The sequence below is a fragment of the Camarhynchus parvulus genome, chromosome 7, assembly GCF_901933205.1.
Source record: "Camarhynchus parvulus chromosome 7, STF_HiC, whole genome shotgun sequence".
In the NCBI taxonomy this organism is placed as follows: Eukaryota; Metazoa; Chordata; class Aves; order Passeriformes; family Thraupidae; genus Camarhynchus; species Camarhynchus parvulus.
Genome location: NC_044577.1, coordinates 21,194,597 through 21,208,144, shown reverse-complemented (window position 1 = coordinate 21,208,144; position 13,548 = coordinate 21,194,597). Strand labels below are relative to the sequence as shown.

Below are 13,548 nucleotides of genomic sequence, written 5' to 3'. Positions count from 1 at the left end.
AGTGGGCTTGAATGATAAAATTGTGTGAAAAAGAGGGTAAGACTCCTATACCGAAAGATAAGGTATTCTGATATATTTGTGATTTGCAGGTAGAAGGGGATGGTGGGGTTATCGTAGTGGGGGAGAGAGGAGAGAGGGGAGTCTCTTTTGAAGGTGGTGCCTGTAACTAAGGGTCAAACTCGGGCAGGACCGAGTGAAGGGTCACTGTTTTCTGGTACTCTTCTGGTGTTGGCTAATCAAATCTCGGTCCAATACTGCCCTGAAGCAGCAGTGCTGGGGAACCTGCGACTGAAGCTTGGTGTAAAACGCTAAACTTCCGAGCCGCTTGTGGTGTTTTCCATAGTCTCACCCGCCGCTTAGTGGGGCCCGGTCCCTCCGCTCCCCGCTCCCATTGCAGCGCCCGCGGGGTGCCGGTGTGCAGGGCGAGGCGGGCCCGGCATCATCCCGCATCCCGCATCCCGCATCCCACATTCCTCATCCCGCATCCCGCATCCCGCAGGTGGCTCCGGCTCTGCCCCCCCCGCGCTGGCCCGGCGGTGCGCGCGGCCATGTGACTGGCGCGCGCTTCCTGCCTGCGCGCCGCCTGATCCACGACGGGAGCGCGGAGCCGGGAGCGCGGAGCCGGGAGCGCGGAGCCGGGAGCGCGGAGCCGGCCGGGAGCGCGGAGCCGGGAGCGCGGAGCCCGGCGCAGCCCAGCGGCTCCCGCAGCGCCCGGGGAGCGCCCCCGGCCCGCGGGCGGGGGGGGGCGCCGCCGCAGCCCCGCCGCCGCCGCATGGAGACTCAGGACCAAGGGGCGCAGATGGAGCCGCTGCTGCCCACGGTACGGCTGCCGCAGCGCGGCCCCGGCCGGGGGATGCGACGCGCCCCGCGGGGAGGCAGCCGGGGAGGGGGCGCGGGGGGCCGCCTTCCGCCCGCCCGCCCGTGCCGGGCACCGCAGCCGGTTTCTCGGTGCGCGGGGACACAGGTTGGCTCGCTCCGGTGCCGGGCGATGCCGCGGCGGCGGGAGTGTCTGGCGCCCGGACGCTCGGGGATGGAGCGGTGTGTGTTTGTGCGTGTGTGTACGCGTGTCCCTGCAGGGCAAGCACCCTGGCCTCCGGGCCCCCGCCTCAGACATCCCCTTCCTCTCGGTACCCCCTCACTTCGTGTCCCCCTGCCTCCGACATCTCCCTCCTCAGGCTCTCCTGCCCCCCTGCTTCCCGGCAGTGGGGCAGCGCAGGGGAGCGAGCACCTGTGGGCAGCCCCGCGGGGATCCGGCTCCAAGCCCGGGGCCGGGGCAGTATCCGGGGGTCCCTGGCCCTCCTCACTTGCAGAGCGCAGAGGAATCTGCTGAGGGCTGGCCCTGACACGGCAGGGTCTGCCTCCCGCCGGATCCCGGGCTGTGCTCCGTGCTGCCGTGTCGCAGTCCCTTGTGCTCAGCCGTGGAGCTGCTGATCCGGGGTTATTGTTGTCTGAGGGGGACGCGGTGCCCCCTCTCCTCGGAGTACCGTGCGGCTGCACAGCTACGGCTGGGCAGCCTTTTCCGTGCCAGTAGGAAAGAGATCAGTTGATGGGGGGCTTTTAACATCGTTAGATCTGTAGGGACCCTTTTTCCTGCCAGGCCTTCCCCAAACACAGGGTTGCAGACACACAGAAGGTTTAACTGTGGGTGTCGATCTGGATCTCATACTGAGATTCTGTTTGTGAATGGTGGTTCTTGCCTTGCACAGGAAATCTGTCTGGGGCAAGGAAAAGTCTCTCATGTACATACACAAGTGTCTGACTGTGCGTACACATCCCTGTCAACACACTGCATAGGTCTGTAGAGGCTTTGCTGCTCCTGAAATGGCTGTGTGTTAGCACGGCGAGCTGCACAACGTTGACAAAGCTTGAAAGAGACAAATTTCAGCTGCTGCAGGTTGATGAGATGCGCTCGTGGCAAGCCCGTTTTTCATAGGGTCTGTTCCCATCATCTGTTGACGTGGTCCATTTTGCAATCAGGTGGCAGGTTGCTACACAGTGTGAGGTTATCTCTGGCATCTTCTTTCTCCTTGTGGCAGGGACAGTTTTTTCCCATTGCTTTCTGGATCCCTTTTATGAATCTTACATCCTATTACTGGCTGCTCCCTCAGTTTCTGACAGTGGAGTAGAAGGTCCTGTTGCTTTCACTGACAGACTGGCTGCTGAGTTCCTTTCTGTAGAGAGACAATTAAGTGTAAACCAAGTTTCCATCTGTGGTTCATGACAGTGATTCCATGGAAGGCTTAGTCCTTAGTGTTTCACACGAATGCCGCAGTCAGTAGCAGTTTTGCTCTTGCTCATACCTTGCTGGCCTGTGTGCTAGTCTCACTTTGTCACCGTGTGCTGTCCCTGTGCGATGGCCACTGCGCAGGGAGCCAGAGGAGTCAGCTTTCAGGAGGCACAACGTGCAGGATTGCCTTGGGCTGTCTGGCTTAAATTTTGTTTCTCCGGGCTGTGCCCAGAAAAAAAATCTGTTGCTGTGGTTGAGAGCACTTAAGAAGATAATATTTCTTATGTGCTGATGAGGAGACAATTGTCCCTTGTTCCCTCAGGAGCCGTGCCCTGGTGCAGTAGCTCTCTGCAGAGCTGCAGGTCCCTGCCCATAGAGCTGCAGATCAGTGCTTGCTACCTTTGTGTCCTCGTTCCCACCTCCACCTACAGCTAATTAATTCAGTTGTATTTGCTTCAAGTGGGGACAGGAGACATGTAATATATACATACACTGTGGCATGTACCCCAGTCCTCTCTTGCTCTTGTCGTTTCTGAGAGGGCCTGTGCACCTCAACAACGCAACATTGATTTCTTGTCACAATGATGGCAAAAGACACAGCTCCTTTGACATTTCTGGTTCTGGTGATGTTTTCTGTGTGTGTCAGGCAATAAAGTGTGTGTTTGTGCTGTGGCAGTCTCAGCCTGGCTGTTGTCTAAGGCCCTATGAGGCAGAAATGCCTTTTGCATGCTGGGAGTCTTGTACCTGGAGTCATGGCAGAGTTTGGGGAACAGCAATAGGTGAGAACTGATCGGTGCTAAGGTCTGTTAGTCTGGGAGGTAATGTTGTGACATACCTTTAGAGGACTTCTGTTCTGGGGATCCATCCTCCTCTTGACTGGAAACAAGCAGAACAGGAATGCAAGCTGTATGTCTGTTCCCAATGTCTGTTCCCAAGTGTTGTCCCAGTCCAGGAGGCTCTGGGTATGAAGAAAAAGCTTCTAGCAGAGCTTTTTCCCTTCAGGGGTTAGTCTGGGGGCTTTGCTGTATGCAACAGACTTATTTTTTTTCTTTTTTTGTGAAACTGTAACATACTACATATTTTAATTGTTATTTCTAGTAAGATTGAGAATGTAGTCCTTTATTAATTTTACCAACTAATAGTGCTCAGAGATAGTGAAACCTCAACAAAATTTCCCACCAAAATCCCACTGTCTGTACAAAGTGGAATCTACTTTTATTCTAGTGTTAGTCATCTGTTATTTATTTATTATGCAAGCTTTTAATTGAAAACCCCAATTCCTAGCAATTTGAAAACTAATAAAGTACATTGTTGCCTGTGGTTCTGAGCAACTAAATAATTTCCTTGTCAATTTCCTGTCACTTTTTTTGAAAACAGGTCTTATACATAGGCAATAGCCTTGTTAGCAGTTGTGCTAATGTTTGGTTTTTTTTTTTTTTTTTTGCAGCATGGACAAGTTTTGGTGAAAATTATTAGAAATCTATTATTACAAATCTATTGGTAATTTACCATAAGTGCAATATTGTATGAATAAATTAAAAAGGAAATTCTTTACCTGGAAACAAATTGTTGAAGTGCTCTTGGAAATGAAAATATAGTCTCAATTTATATTGTTCTGTACCTATACTAATATGGTAACAAAATGTAGTTGTATGCTTTCAGAATCATCTGGTGATTTATATATCAGTCATCAAGTATGTTTTTTTCAGTGATTATTCAGAATGCTTTAAATAGTTGTGAGTAATTGAAAGATTTCTGAGGAGTCATCATTTGTTTACAGAACAGGGGAAACAATCTGCGGACCTCCACAAAAGATCTTCTGTTAATTTCCTAACAAAGAACTAAATATTGCGAGTTTGTTGTGTGCATGTATACCTGATTGCATGGAAATTATTTTGAAAATTCTTGCTTTATTGTGACTTTATTGGCAATTTATTCATAGCACAAGTTGTTCATATTTGTTCCTGTAGATTCTGGATCTCTCATATGTAAATCAAAATTGATTTTTAAAATAGGGTTGTTATTTTGTAGAAGTTTGATATTTTGGATAAAAGGAGGGTGTATAGATAAAGTGCAGATATTTTTGCTAACTATTTTTATGTTTGGCATGTTGTTTTCCTGTGTTTTTTGAAGGTAGCAGTAAAACCCATGTATGGAAAGTGAAATTGACTTTTTCCTCTCTAAGTTCGTGTTCTCTTGCCCTCCTTATTCAGTCTTAAAATTAAAGAGCTATTTTGTTGTATTTACTTGTTTGTTTATTTTTAAATTTCTTGCTCCAATCTGGTAGATACAAGGCCTTAAAGCATGATGTTGCTGAGCTATATGTGGATGCTGCATATGCACACACTACAGTGTATGATGTGTATGTTCTAGGTAAGAAAGTGTTTGTATCAAGAGCACTGGTGCTGCTGCAAATGGCACGCAGTTATTGCTGCTTAGGACTCTGTATGTGGGAGAATGGTATAGCAAGATCTCGGGAAGAAACTATTTTTAATGTAGCAGGTGAGTGTGGGAAGCTGCTCACACTAACAGGCCAAATTCTTTTGCTTTTGTTAATGCTGAGTGGGCCCTTGGATGAGACTTGCAGATGAAATGTATTGCTCATTGTGAGAAGGGGTGTCAGAGCCTGACCCCGTGGTTGGTATAACAGTACTCATTCCCAGTTCCCTTCTCCAGAGTACAGCATTATAGCAACACTTAAGGCAAGTTTATAGAGACTGCAGGAATGCTGTGATTCTTTTGGAAAAATACTGAGGCAGTATTACATTTTCAAGACAAGAGTGCTGAGATAATGGCAACATTGAAATTAAAACCCTAAAACTTAATTGTAAGTATAAATTTAGGACTGAGTTTCTGCTCTTGGGATTTTCTTTATTATTGCCTGATTCAGAGTTCTAAATGAAAGGAAAAAAGACAACTTTCCCCAGAAAATGCTAGAAAGAAATGAAGTAACAATCACAATCATGTATTTATTTGAGTTCCCCCAAATTCCCCTTTATATTTGCCAGTGTCACAGTTAAAAAAATACATCTGGATCATATGGTGTTCTCTGGTGTTTCTGTTTAAAAATAAATGGCAGCCTGACATATATTTGCACCAAAAAAAAAAAGTACTGTGTGGAAATCATCCCACCTTAATGCATCTATAACTTGTTTGATTTCTTCCCACAAATTCTACTTGTTAAATATATTCTTTCAATTTCCTCTGTTGATAATTGTATCGTCTCTCTACTTTTTCCTTTGGAAAAAATATAGAATTAATTCTAGAACAAAACACTTCCACTGACATCTTTTAATGCTTCTTAAATAAGTAATGTTTACAGTTTCAATGGTTGAGAGGATTTAAGTCGGTGAGGGAATACTTAATCCACTGTGAAGTGTCTTAGACAATTAGTTGTGTGTCTGATATGAGAAGGGAAAGCCATAGGCATTGCATGTTCCTTTCCTAGGTTCAGGTCTGCCTTGTAAAAAGCCCAATTATTGAAGAATTGCATCTATCTGACTCCTTTTGCAATCATAATGACATTTTGATGTCATACAAATGTGTTCACAAATTTTCAGTGTTGGTGCAGTTTAAAAGTTCTCATGAAATGAAAAAAAAAAGTAGCATACTTAAAGATAATTAAAATCCACCCTTGTTCTACAAGGTTGTTTATTAGGATAGGCAAGGTGAAAGTTGGAATAGATGATAAAGGCTATTGCTAAATATAGGAGAAATATCTTGGGGAAAAAAGAAGTTGCAGGGTGAAATGAGGGTAAACGAGGTGTGGAGTTTTGTGCAAACTTGGAGAATCGAGGGCATTATGGCTGACTGGTATGAAAGGCAAGAGGGAGCTGACTAAATTTCATGGGCAAAGAAGAGTAGGGACAGAAGCAGGAAAACCAGGGCCTTTGCCTCCTTGTACAGCAGGCACAAAATAGTATCTTGAATCCTGCATCTTCTCTGTCTTTGCCAATTTCCCTGTTTTCCTACTTACAGCTTTCCACTTTGTTTAATTAGGAGTTTATGAGACATCACAAAGTTTATAAATAAATACATTTTGAAATTTAGTGGAGATGTGAAAGATAAGGTCAAGATTTGCAAGATCTCAATTTTAATCAAACTGACCAGGAACTTGCTGCAAGAAAACTGGTGCAGTAACGTCACATATTTAGGAGAAATTCAGTGTGCTAATTACATGAGCTAATATTTGGCATTTGTAAGGTATCAGTTGATCAGTGCAGTACTACATGTGTGTTTTGAGAAAAGAGTAGCAATTGTAGAACAATTCAAGAGCAACAAAAATGAGTATGGGCCTAAAAATATGAAAGAGTGTTTGAAGAAACTGGGATCCCTTAGCCTGGACATGCATGTTTGGTATGTAATACTGATGCAAAAAGGATCAGCCAAGGGAAGGGATCCCTAACCAAGGGAAAGGTTATGGGACAATTTTAAAAGCATGGTAAGGAAAGCTGTCTAATGCTAAGAGTGGCATAGTAATGGGATAAATTGTCTGGTATGTTTGTGGAGTCTATTTTCCATCTGTAGGAATAGGTGAGACAGTTATTGCTGCTTTAGAGCTGAGTAATGGACAAGAGGACCTCACGAGATCTCTTCCAGTCCTATCATTCTGTGAAAAGAGCTCACTTTTGTCTTTTGGCACAAGTATGTTATAGATGGATGACAGACTAAGTGCAAACTAAGGAAAAAGAAGTAGTTTATTTGGATTATAAATGTTGATACCCTCAGTTAAGTCCACCTAAATAGTGAATTTACTATAAACATTTACATTTACTGTAAACATATTCAAAGAGTACCTTGCAATGATAAATGCTCACTGTTGATCCATTTTGTTTCAAGCAGGTTTTAAAACCATAAAATGCAACATTATTTATTAATTTGTGTCTGCAAAATGCCAATCTGAAATGTAGATTTTAAGCCTTTGTGGAATCCTCTTGACTTTTTAAAGAGCGTAGGACTCTGTCTGCATTAGTGAGGCTGCAAGAAGTTCCAGGACAAGTTTCCCTGGGAGCAATTACTGTCACAGCAATTAGATATGACACTCAAAAATGACAGAAAATATTGCATGTTTGTGAAGTTTTTGGAGAGACATAAAAAAAATTCGACACACTTTTCTGGAAACTTTTATTAATAGTAGTAGTTAAAATGCTATAAATTCAAAATACACTTGATCTGAAGCCACTATTTTGAAGAATAGTTCCAGATACCAGTCACTAGCAATTGTGCTAGGTTATCTCTAGAGCCATTCATAGTCACTGAAACTATGTAAGGATGGAAAAAAGACCCAACTCTGCTATTAGATCCTGGCAAGAATGAAAAATAGGTACTTACACTGTAATTAGTCTGGCAAACAATGCCATTAAAGTTGAAAGCAAAATGCCATGTCTTTTCCAGAGAGAAGATGGTAGGTACATATAAACTTCCCTCTCATATGAATGTGCACAGGGGTTTTACTTTAGAGGTAAGCATGCAAAAGCGAGAATGGGATTTCATGTCACATCTGAAAACGTTTGAATTCTGAATACCACTGAAAACTTTTTGGTGGTTGTGTGGTATCAAGGATATTCATAGTGTTGTAAATATGATTAGGAAATAAAGGCACCATGAGGGAGATTGTATGTAAATTTTAAATGCTTTAGATTTTTTTTTCTATGGTACTGACTAGTTGTCTTGAAATTTTTTCTTTATAAAGTCAAAGCAGAGCATGCGCAGGGAAATAAAATTGTTCTCCTGCTATACTCTATAATATGAAGAATGTAACAAAAATTAGAATTTCCTGTTGCCTGTGGAATAGTGGGCAGTCGTCTACCTTTGAAGTCATGAAAATGGGATAACTTGTATCCATTTTCCTAAAAATGCATTAAGCATTTTTAAAATCATTTTTGTGACCTATTTAAGTAGCTACCAAAATAGAACCAGAGTGTCCCAGAACAGTACATTATCATGTCAGCAGAAGGGATATTATATGTATTGGTATTTTAAAAGAATTTATAGAATAAAATTAGTTCCCTTCTGCCCCCTCATCCCCAAGTCTGTGCAGCAGTTGCTGCCAGCCTTCTTAATGCTGTTCCTCAGAAATAACTTAATTTCCAGTTCTTTTGAGACTATTGCTACTTCATTTGAGGCTTGTACATGTTTCCAAGGTACCATCACCATGGCAAATCTTCATGCAGTATCTGCAAGTCTGCTCTGGGCTGAGATTTTAACATACTTTACTTTTTTTCAGTAAATTTCATAACTCGGTTTGTAACTCACGTTATCCATCTCCTTCAGTTGGTGTTATCCTTTCCCTTTATTTGAAGAGAAGATAGAAATGCTCAAACGTAAGACTTGACTGACTGTATAATTGTCTTTTAGAAAGCTTCCACTTCATTATGTTTTTCCTCTTTATGACTGTGCTATAGTGAAATACTTAACTATGTCCACTTGTTTTTATTGCAATCTTATAATAGCTTTTGGACTTAAATGTAGAAATGAGCTGTAAAAGCACTCATAAAGCTGTGTTTCATACTCATCTGAGAGTCTTCTAATGAAAATTCTAATAATAAGTGAATTCCTTGTTTTAGGAGAAGCAGCTGAATGATTTCAGATCAGGTGAATATGCTCTCAAAAATAGCACTGAGCAGTGCAGAAGCCTTCATGCTTATCCTCACCAATTTCAGAAGGAGTTTTTTCTGTAGTGATCTGTCTGGATTTCCCCATCAGCATCAAATGTGCCTCTTGCTTTTGGAATAACCTCTCACCCTCAGTTCTCATCTTGTAGGGGAATGGATTGAGAAAAACCCTGCTGTGGAGTATACACTGAAAACTCATGTAACTTGCATGATTTTGTCTAAAACAACATAGGCAGAAAAAGGCTTTTAAAGTATCTTTTAAAGAAAAAAACCACATTCAGCTTTAGAGAGGATGAAATGTTTTTTAGTGATCTATAGTTTGTGCCATTTGATTGTGTTCATTTCAGTTTGTCTTACCTAAAAGTTCAGGGCTTTGTGTCTGCTATATCTGAATTGATTTACTTTGGCCAGCAAATATGTGAATATTTTTTTCTATTTGCCCAGCCCCAGGTAGACGAGAGGTTTCTAAATGTTAGCCAGTATTGCCCAGAGCAACACAACTGCACTTGCCTCTGGAGTGAACACCATTTGAAAAGAAGCAAGTAACTCTCCACTGATTATTTGTGAATTATGACTTTTTTTCCCCCAATACTCTGTCTGGTGCTGGCCAAATTTGGGCAAAAATAACAGAAGCAGCAAAGCCCTTTTTGCCTTGAAAAATATCAAGCTGCTGAAGAATGTGCATGCTTTACCAAGGAGTGCTGCTGACAAGCCAGCTTTGGAGGACAAGAGATGTTTTTGAGAACTATACCCATGATGAGGGATTTGCCTTGGTCTAACTTCTGCTACAGGAACTGTGATCCCATTAGCAGATATTGTGGGACTGTACATGGTAACAGAATGAGAGCTTGCCAACCCCAGTAAATTATAGCCAAAAACCACCAAATCCCAAAGCTATCTTACCCTGCCTCCCTCCTCCGAATTTCTCCATAAATGTGAAACTTGTTAATATATGTATGCCTATGAAAAATGTTAAGCTAGAAAGTACAAACTGGACTATGTAAAATAATCTTTTGAAGAAAAATATGAAAATATTTAAGCTAACTAATGAAAGTTATTATCAAAACATGTGAACATGGAGATATGTAAAACCTGACTAAATTGTTTTGTTTATTCTTCTTTGAGTGATTCAGACTTATACAATCCAGTCTGTTACACATTCATATGACTAATATGTCTTGGGTAGCTCAGCACAAAGGATGTAGGTTTTGATGATGCATCCAATGCAGGATCTGAGAAACTGCTGGGAAAGTAGCGTTTTGCTCTGAAATAACTGTTTTTAAATCTAAAACTGTAGAAATTAGGATTCCAAAAGTGGTCTGGTATTAAGATCAGCTCATCATATAAAAACTCTGAGTAATGTTTCAGTGGCAATATTAGAAACAGCTATCTCTGCAAAACCAATTCTTGGTGACTCTTAGACTACTAAAATTGCTATGACACTCATCAAACGTTACTAACTATTTAATATTTATTTGCTTGTGTCTGTCTCTTCTCTCTTGGATTGCATATAAAGGATGGCTGTACAGAAAAACTGCTGCAATGTAGACAGAATTAGAGCCTTCTCTTCCAGTCCCTTAGTTGTGTGAGCTGACCTTGCATAAATACCATGTTTACCCTTGAGAAAATTGGGCTAATCTGCTTTGTGCTTGGCATCCCACAGGAATAAACATGGTAAGAAGAAAGAATATTAAAGCATGGATAAGATGCTGTAAAAACTTTAGGTGGTTATATTTTGTATTTATTTGTTTTGGAAAAAAGTGGTGTGAACTTTTTGGGATGAAGACTGTGTGGGTGCAGGGTCTGTCACTCACTGGTCCTGGTCTGTGACAGGGGCTAGGACGGTACACATATGAACAGCAAGCCTGCTTAGTAGCCTGATTGCAAACAAATACATCTCTGGCAATACAAAAATCTACTTATTTTCTCTAAGTTTGTTACTCTCCAGACTGCTCGTGGAAATTACTGAGCTACTGTAGCATAGTCATTATGACTGTAATCACATAAAGTGCTTGCTCTAAGAGTTCAAATAATAATGGTTATAAATTGTGAATGGACGAAGTTAAAAATATCTCTCTCTCCGTTTGTATTTTTTTTATTTTTGGAATAAGATAACTTCCAATTTTCATGCACAGCAAATAGAAAATTTTATGGAATAAGGCAAATGCTTTTTTGTGGATATGAAATAGAAAAATTTCTAGAGGATTATGATTTGTCGTGTACAAATACTGTAACTCACAGACTTTTATTCTAGTATCTGCTATACTTTCACCTTTGAGTTTTTAATTTTTCATTTCACAATGATTTCAGAAATAACTGTTTATATGGTGGTTCCATTATGCATATTTATTAAAAAGTAATAAAAATCATTAAAATAGGTCTGACAAAATTGACTTGAGCAAAAAGAAAATATTGATAGATGGTGTGTGCAACCTGAAATCAATTTTTAATGCTTCACAGTTGTAGTACAGTTTTTAATAACTCGTTCCTAGAACTGGGTCTATTTCTGCTACTGATATATTTTATATGGGAAAATAATATAAATTTGTAGTTGTTATGACTTATTTTTTTAATTTGCCTTTTTTTTTACATAATGAACTGATTATTTTCCTGCTAACATTTGATATTTCTTCAGCAGGCTTTGCTTGTATATTTATAAAGGATGTGTTTTCTGTGTCTGTATATGCAAATATGAAATTACATTTAATTCTAATGGGAATCCTTTTTAAAATTTCTTGCTGATATATGCAATTCAATTGAATGGTTTCAGCTTTCAAGAAATACAAGACTAAGTAAAATTTCCTTTGAGTTTGTTACTAATACTGGGGTTAGTACTTGTTCTACTCCATTTCATAGAACCATAGAATGGTTTGGGCTGGAAGGGACCTTAAAAATCATCTCACTGCACTCCCCTTTGTGCCATGGGCAGGGACACCTTCCACTAGAGCAGGTTGCTCAAAGTCCCATCCAACCTGGCCTTGAGCACTGCCATGAATTGAGGCGTCCACAGCTGCTCTGGGCAGCCTGCTCCAGTGCCTCACACAGAATCACGGAATTATCCAGACCCAGGCTGGGTTCTGAGTTGGCAAGTGCTTGACATTTCCTTTTGATCAAACTTTTTCAAGGCAGTGAAATCACATTGAGATTTATTATAATATTTTAAGCCTTAAAGCAGTTTCCAACAAGTATTAGAAATGGTTGTAGAATTAAAAAAAAAAAAGGAAAAGAAAAAATATGTATTTTTCCTTTGTTTATGTGGAATTGGAAAATGTCTCAATCCACAGTCAGCAGCCTGACTCCTTTACAAAATCTCAATTTTCAAGTGTCTCATATTTTCATTTTAGGTAACTTTATTGGTGGGGATAGGGATACAGTGATAAGGAAGTTTCTAGTATTTGGGAGTGTTAAATTACTGATGTGTCATAAGTGGTCCAAGTGTGAATATAATGCTTAGAGCAAGAAATTATAAAAAACAAAGAAAATTTAGTATCAAATCATTATTGTTAACTTTTTTGTTTCTGCTATAATCTTGCAATCTTACAACTTTGACACCAGGAACACACCAATATTCTAATTATTTATTTGAAAGTTAAATAAAAAAATAGGCAAGATTTTGGCTGTCATGGTAGAGATTAAAAATGTGAAAACATCAGTTTTGATAATCCGGAAGGCAAAAATCATCCTATGTGTGCTTCTTTCTGTATCTCATTTTTTGAGGCAATATCTTGATTTTTAGGTGCTACTGCTGGCTGTCAATATGCTTTGTATGGAACAAACTTGCTTTTCCCCTGGAGTGGTTTTCTCTGTTCTGTCCAGTGTGCTCATTGTCCAGGATATGCCTCTTTTCAGTGCTGTGCTCTACTCAGGCATTTCTTCCTGCTCTTCTGTTTCTTGTGCTGCACACAAATGTGTGAGTGTGTCTGAGAGTTAAGTGGCTGCTGATGGGGACTCAATATAAAAAGATATTTCAGAGAAATATTTCTTCACATTATTTTTTAATTTCTTCAAGGAAAAAAAAAAAAGAGAATACTAGATGTTATCTGACCTGTCTGCAGCTTTCATGAGGTAGTGACAGTGACCATCTGGCGTGGTCTCATATAATGTCATTGATGGTAGCCCTGAGGGCTGGCAACCTGAGACTGGGCTTTCAATTTCAGCACTGTAAAGTCTGGATCATATTTTGGTGTTACATGAATCAGGATTTCTTGACTAGTGGGGAAATAAATTCTGTTCAAATTGAAGCTCTTTAGATTAGGAATTGTTCTGGAAATGAGGCAATTCAAGAGACAGAGGATGTGATACTGTGAAAAAGAAAGAATTAAAAGTGAATACAGAATGAATCCAAATGATTTCATTATAGCAGAAATAGTAAATTTCATTAACATTTATCAATTACGAAGTTAAAAATGAGAGAAACATTTTTGAGAAAGTATAGAGTTCAAGTGCAGAAATTACAGCGATGAAGGGTATTGTGGAGGCCATGCATGTAAATAGGTTAAAAAGGAATTAGGTAATTGAGCACAATGATCCTAATTCACCAGCTTAGGAAAACTTTAACCTGCTGATCACTAGAATGAGGGACTGAATACCAGAGGAAAGACCATTTACTAGTTCCCTTTTTTCCCTTGTGCAATAAGAACCAAATAGTGGGGTAACCTGAGGCAAGATACTGGATTTCAAAGATTTCTGTGGTTCTGCTTTTGTTTT

General features: G+C 40.6%; 1 protein-coding gene across 1 annotated transcript in view; it reads left to right on the top strand.

The window, feature by feature from the left end:
* The first annotated feature begins 728 nt into the window (after positions 1–728).
* SLC4A10 (solute carrier family 4 member 10) overlaps positions 729–13,548 on the top strand; it is a 146,745-nt gene continuing 133,925 nt past the window's right edge. Inside the window, 1 exon segment of the mRNA XM_030952747.1 lies at positions 729–820. Within this exon segment, the coding sequence (XP_030808607.1) occupies positions 773–820 (48 nt within the window). The 5' untranslated portion in view covers positions 729–772.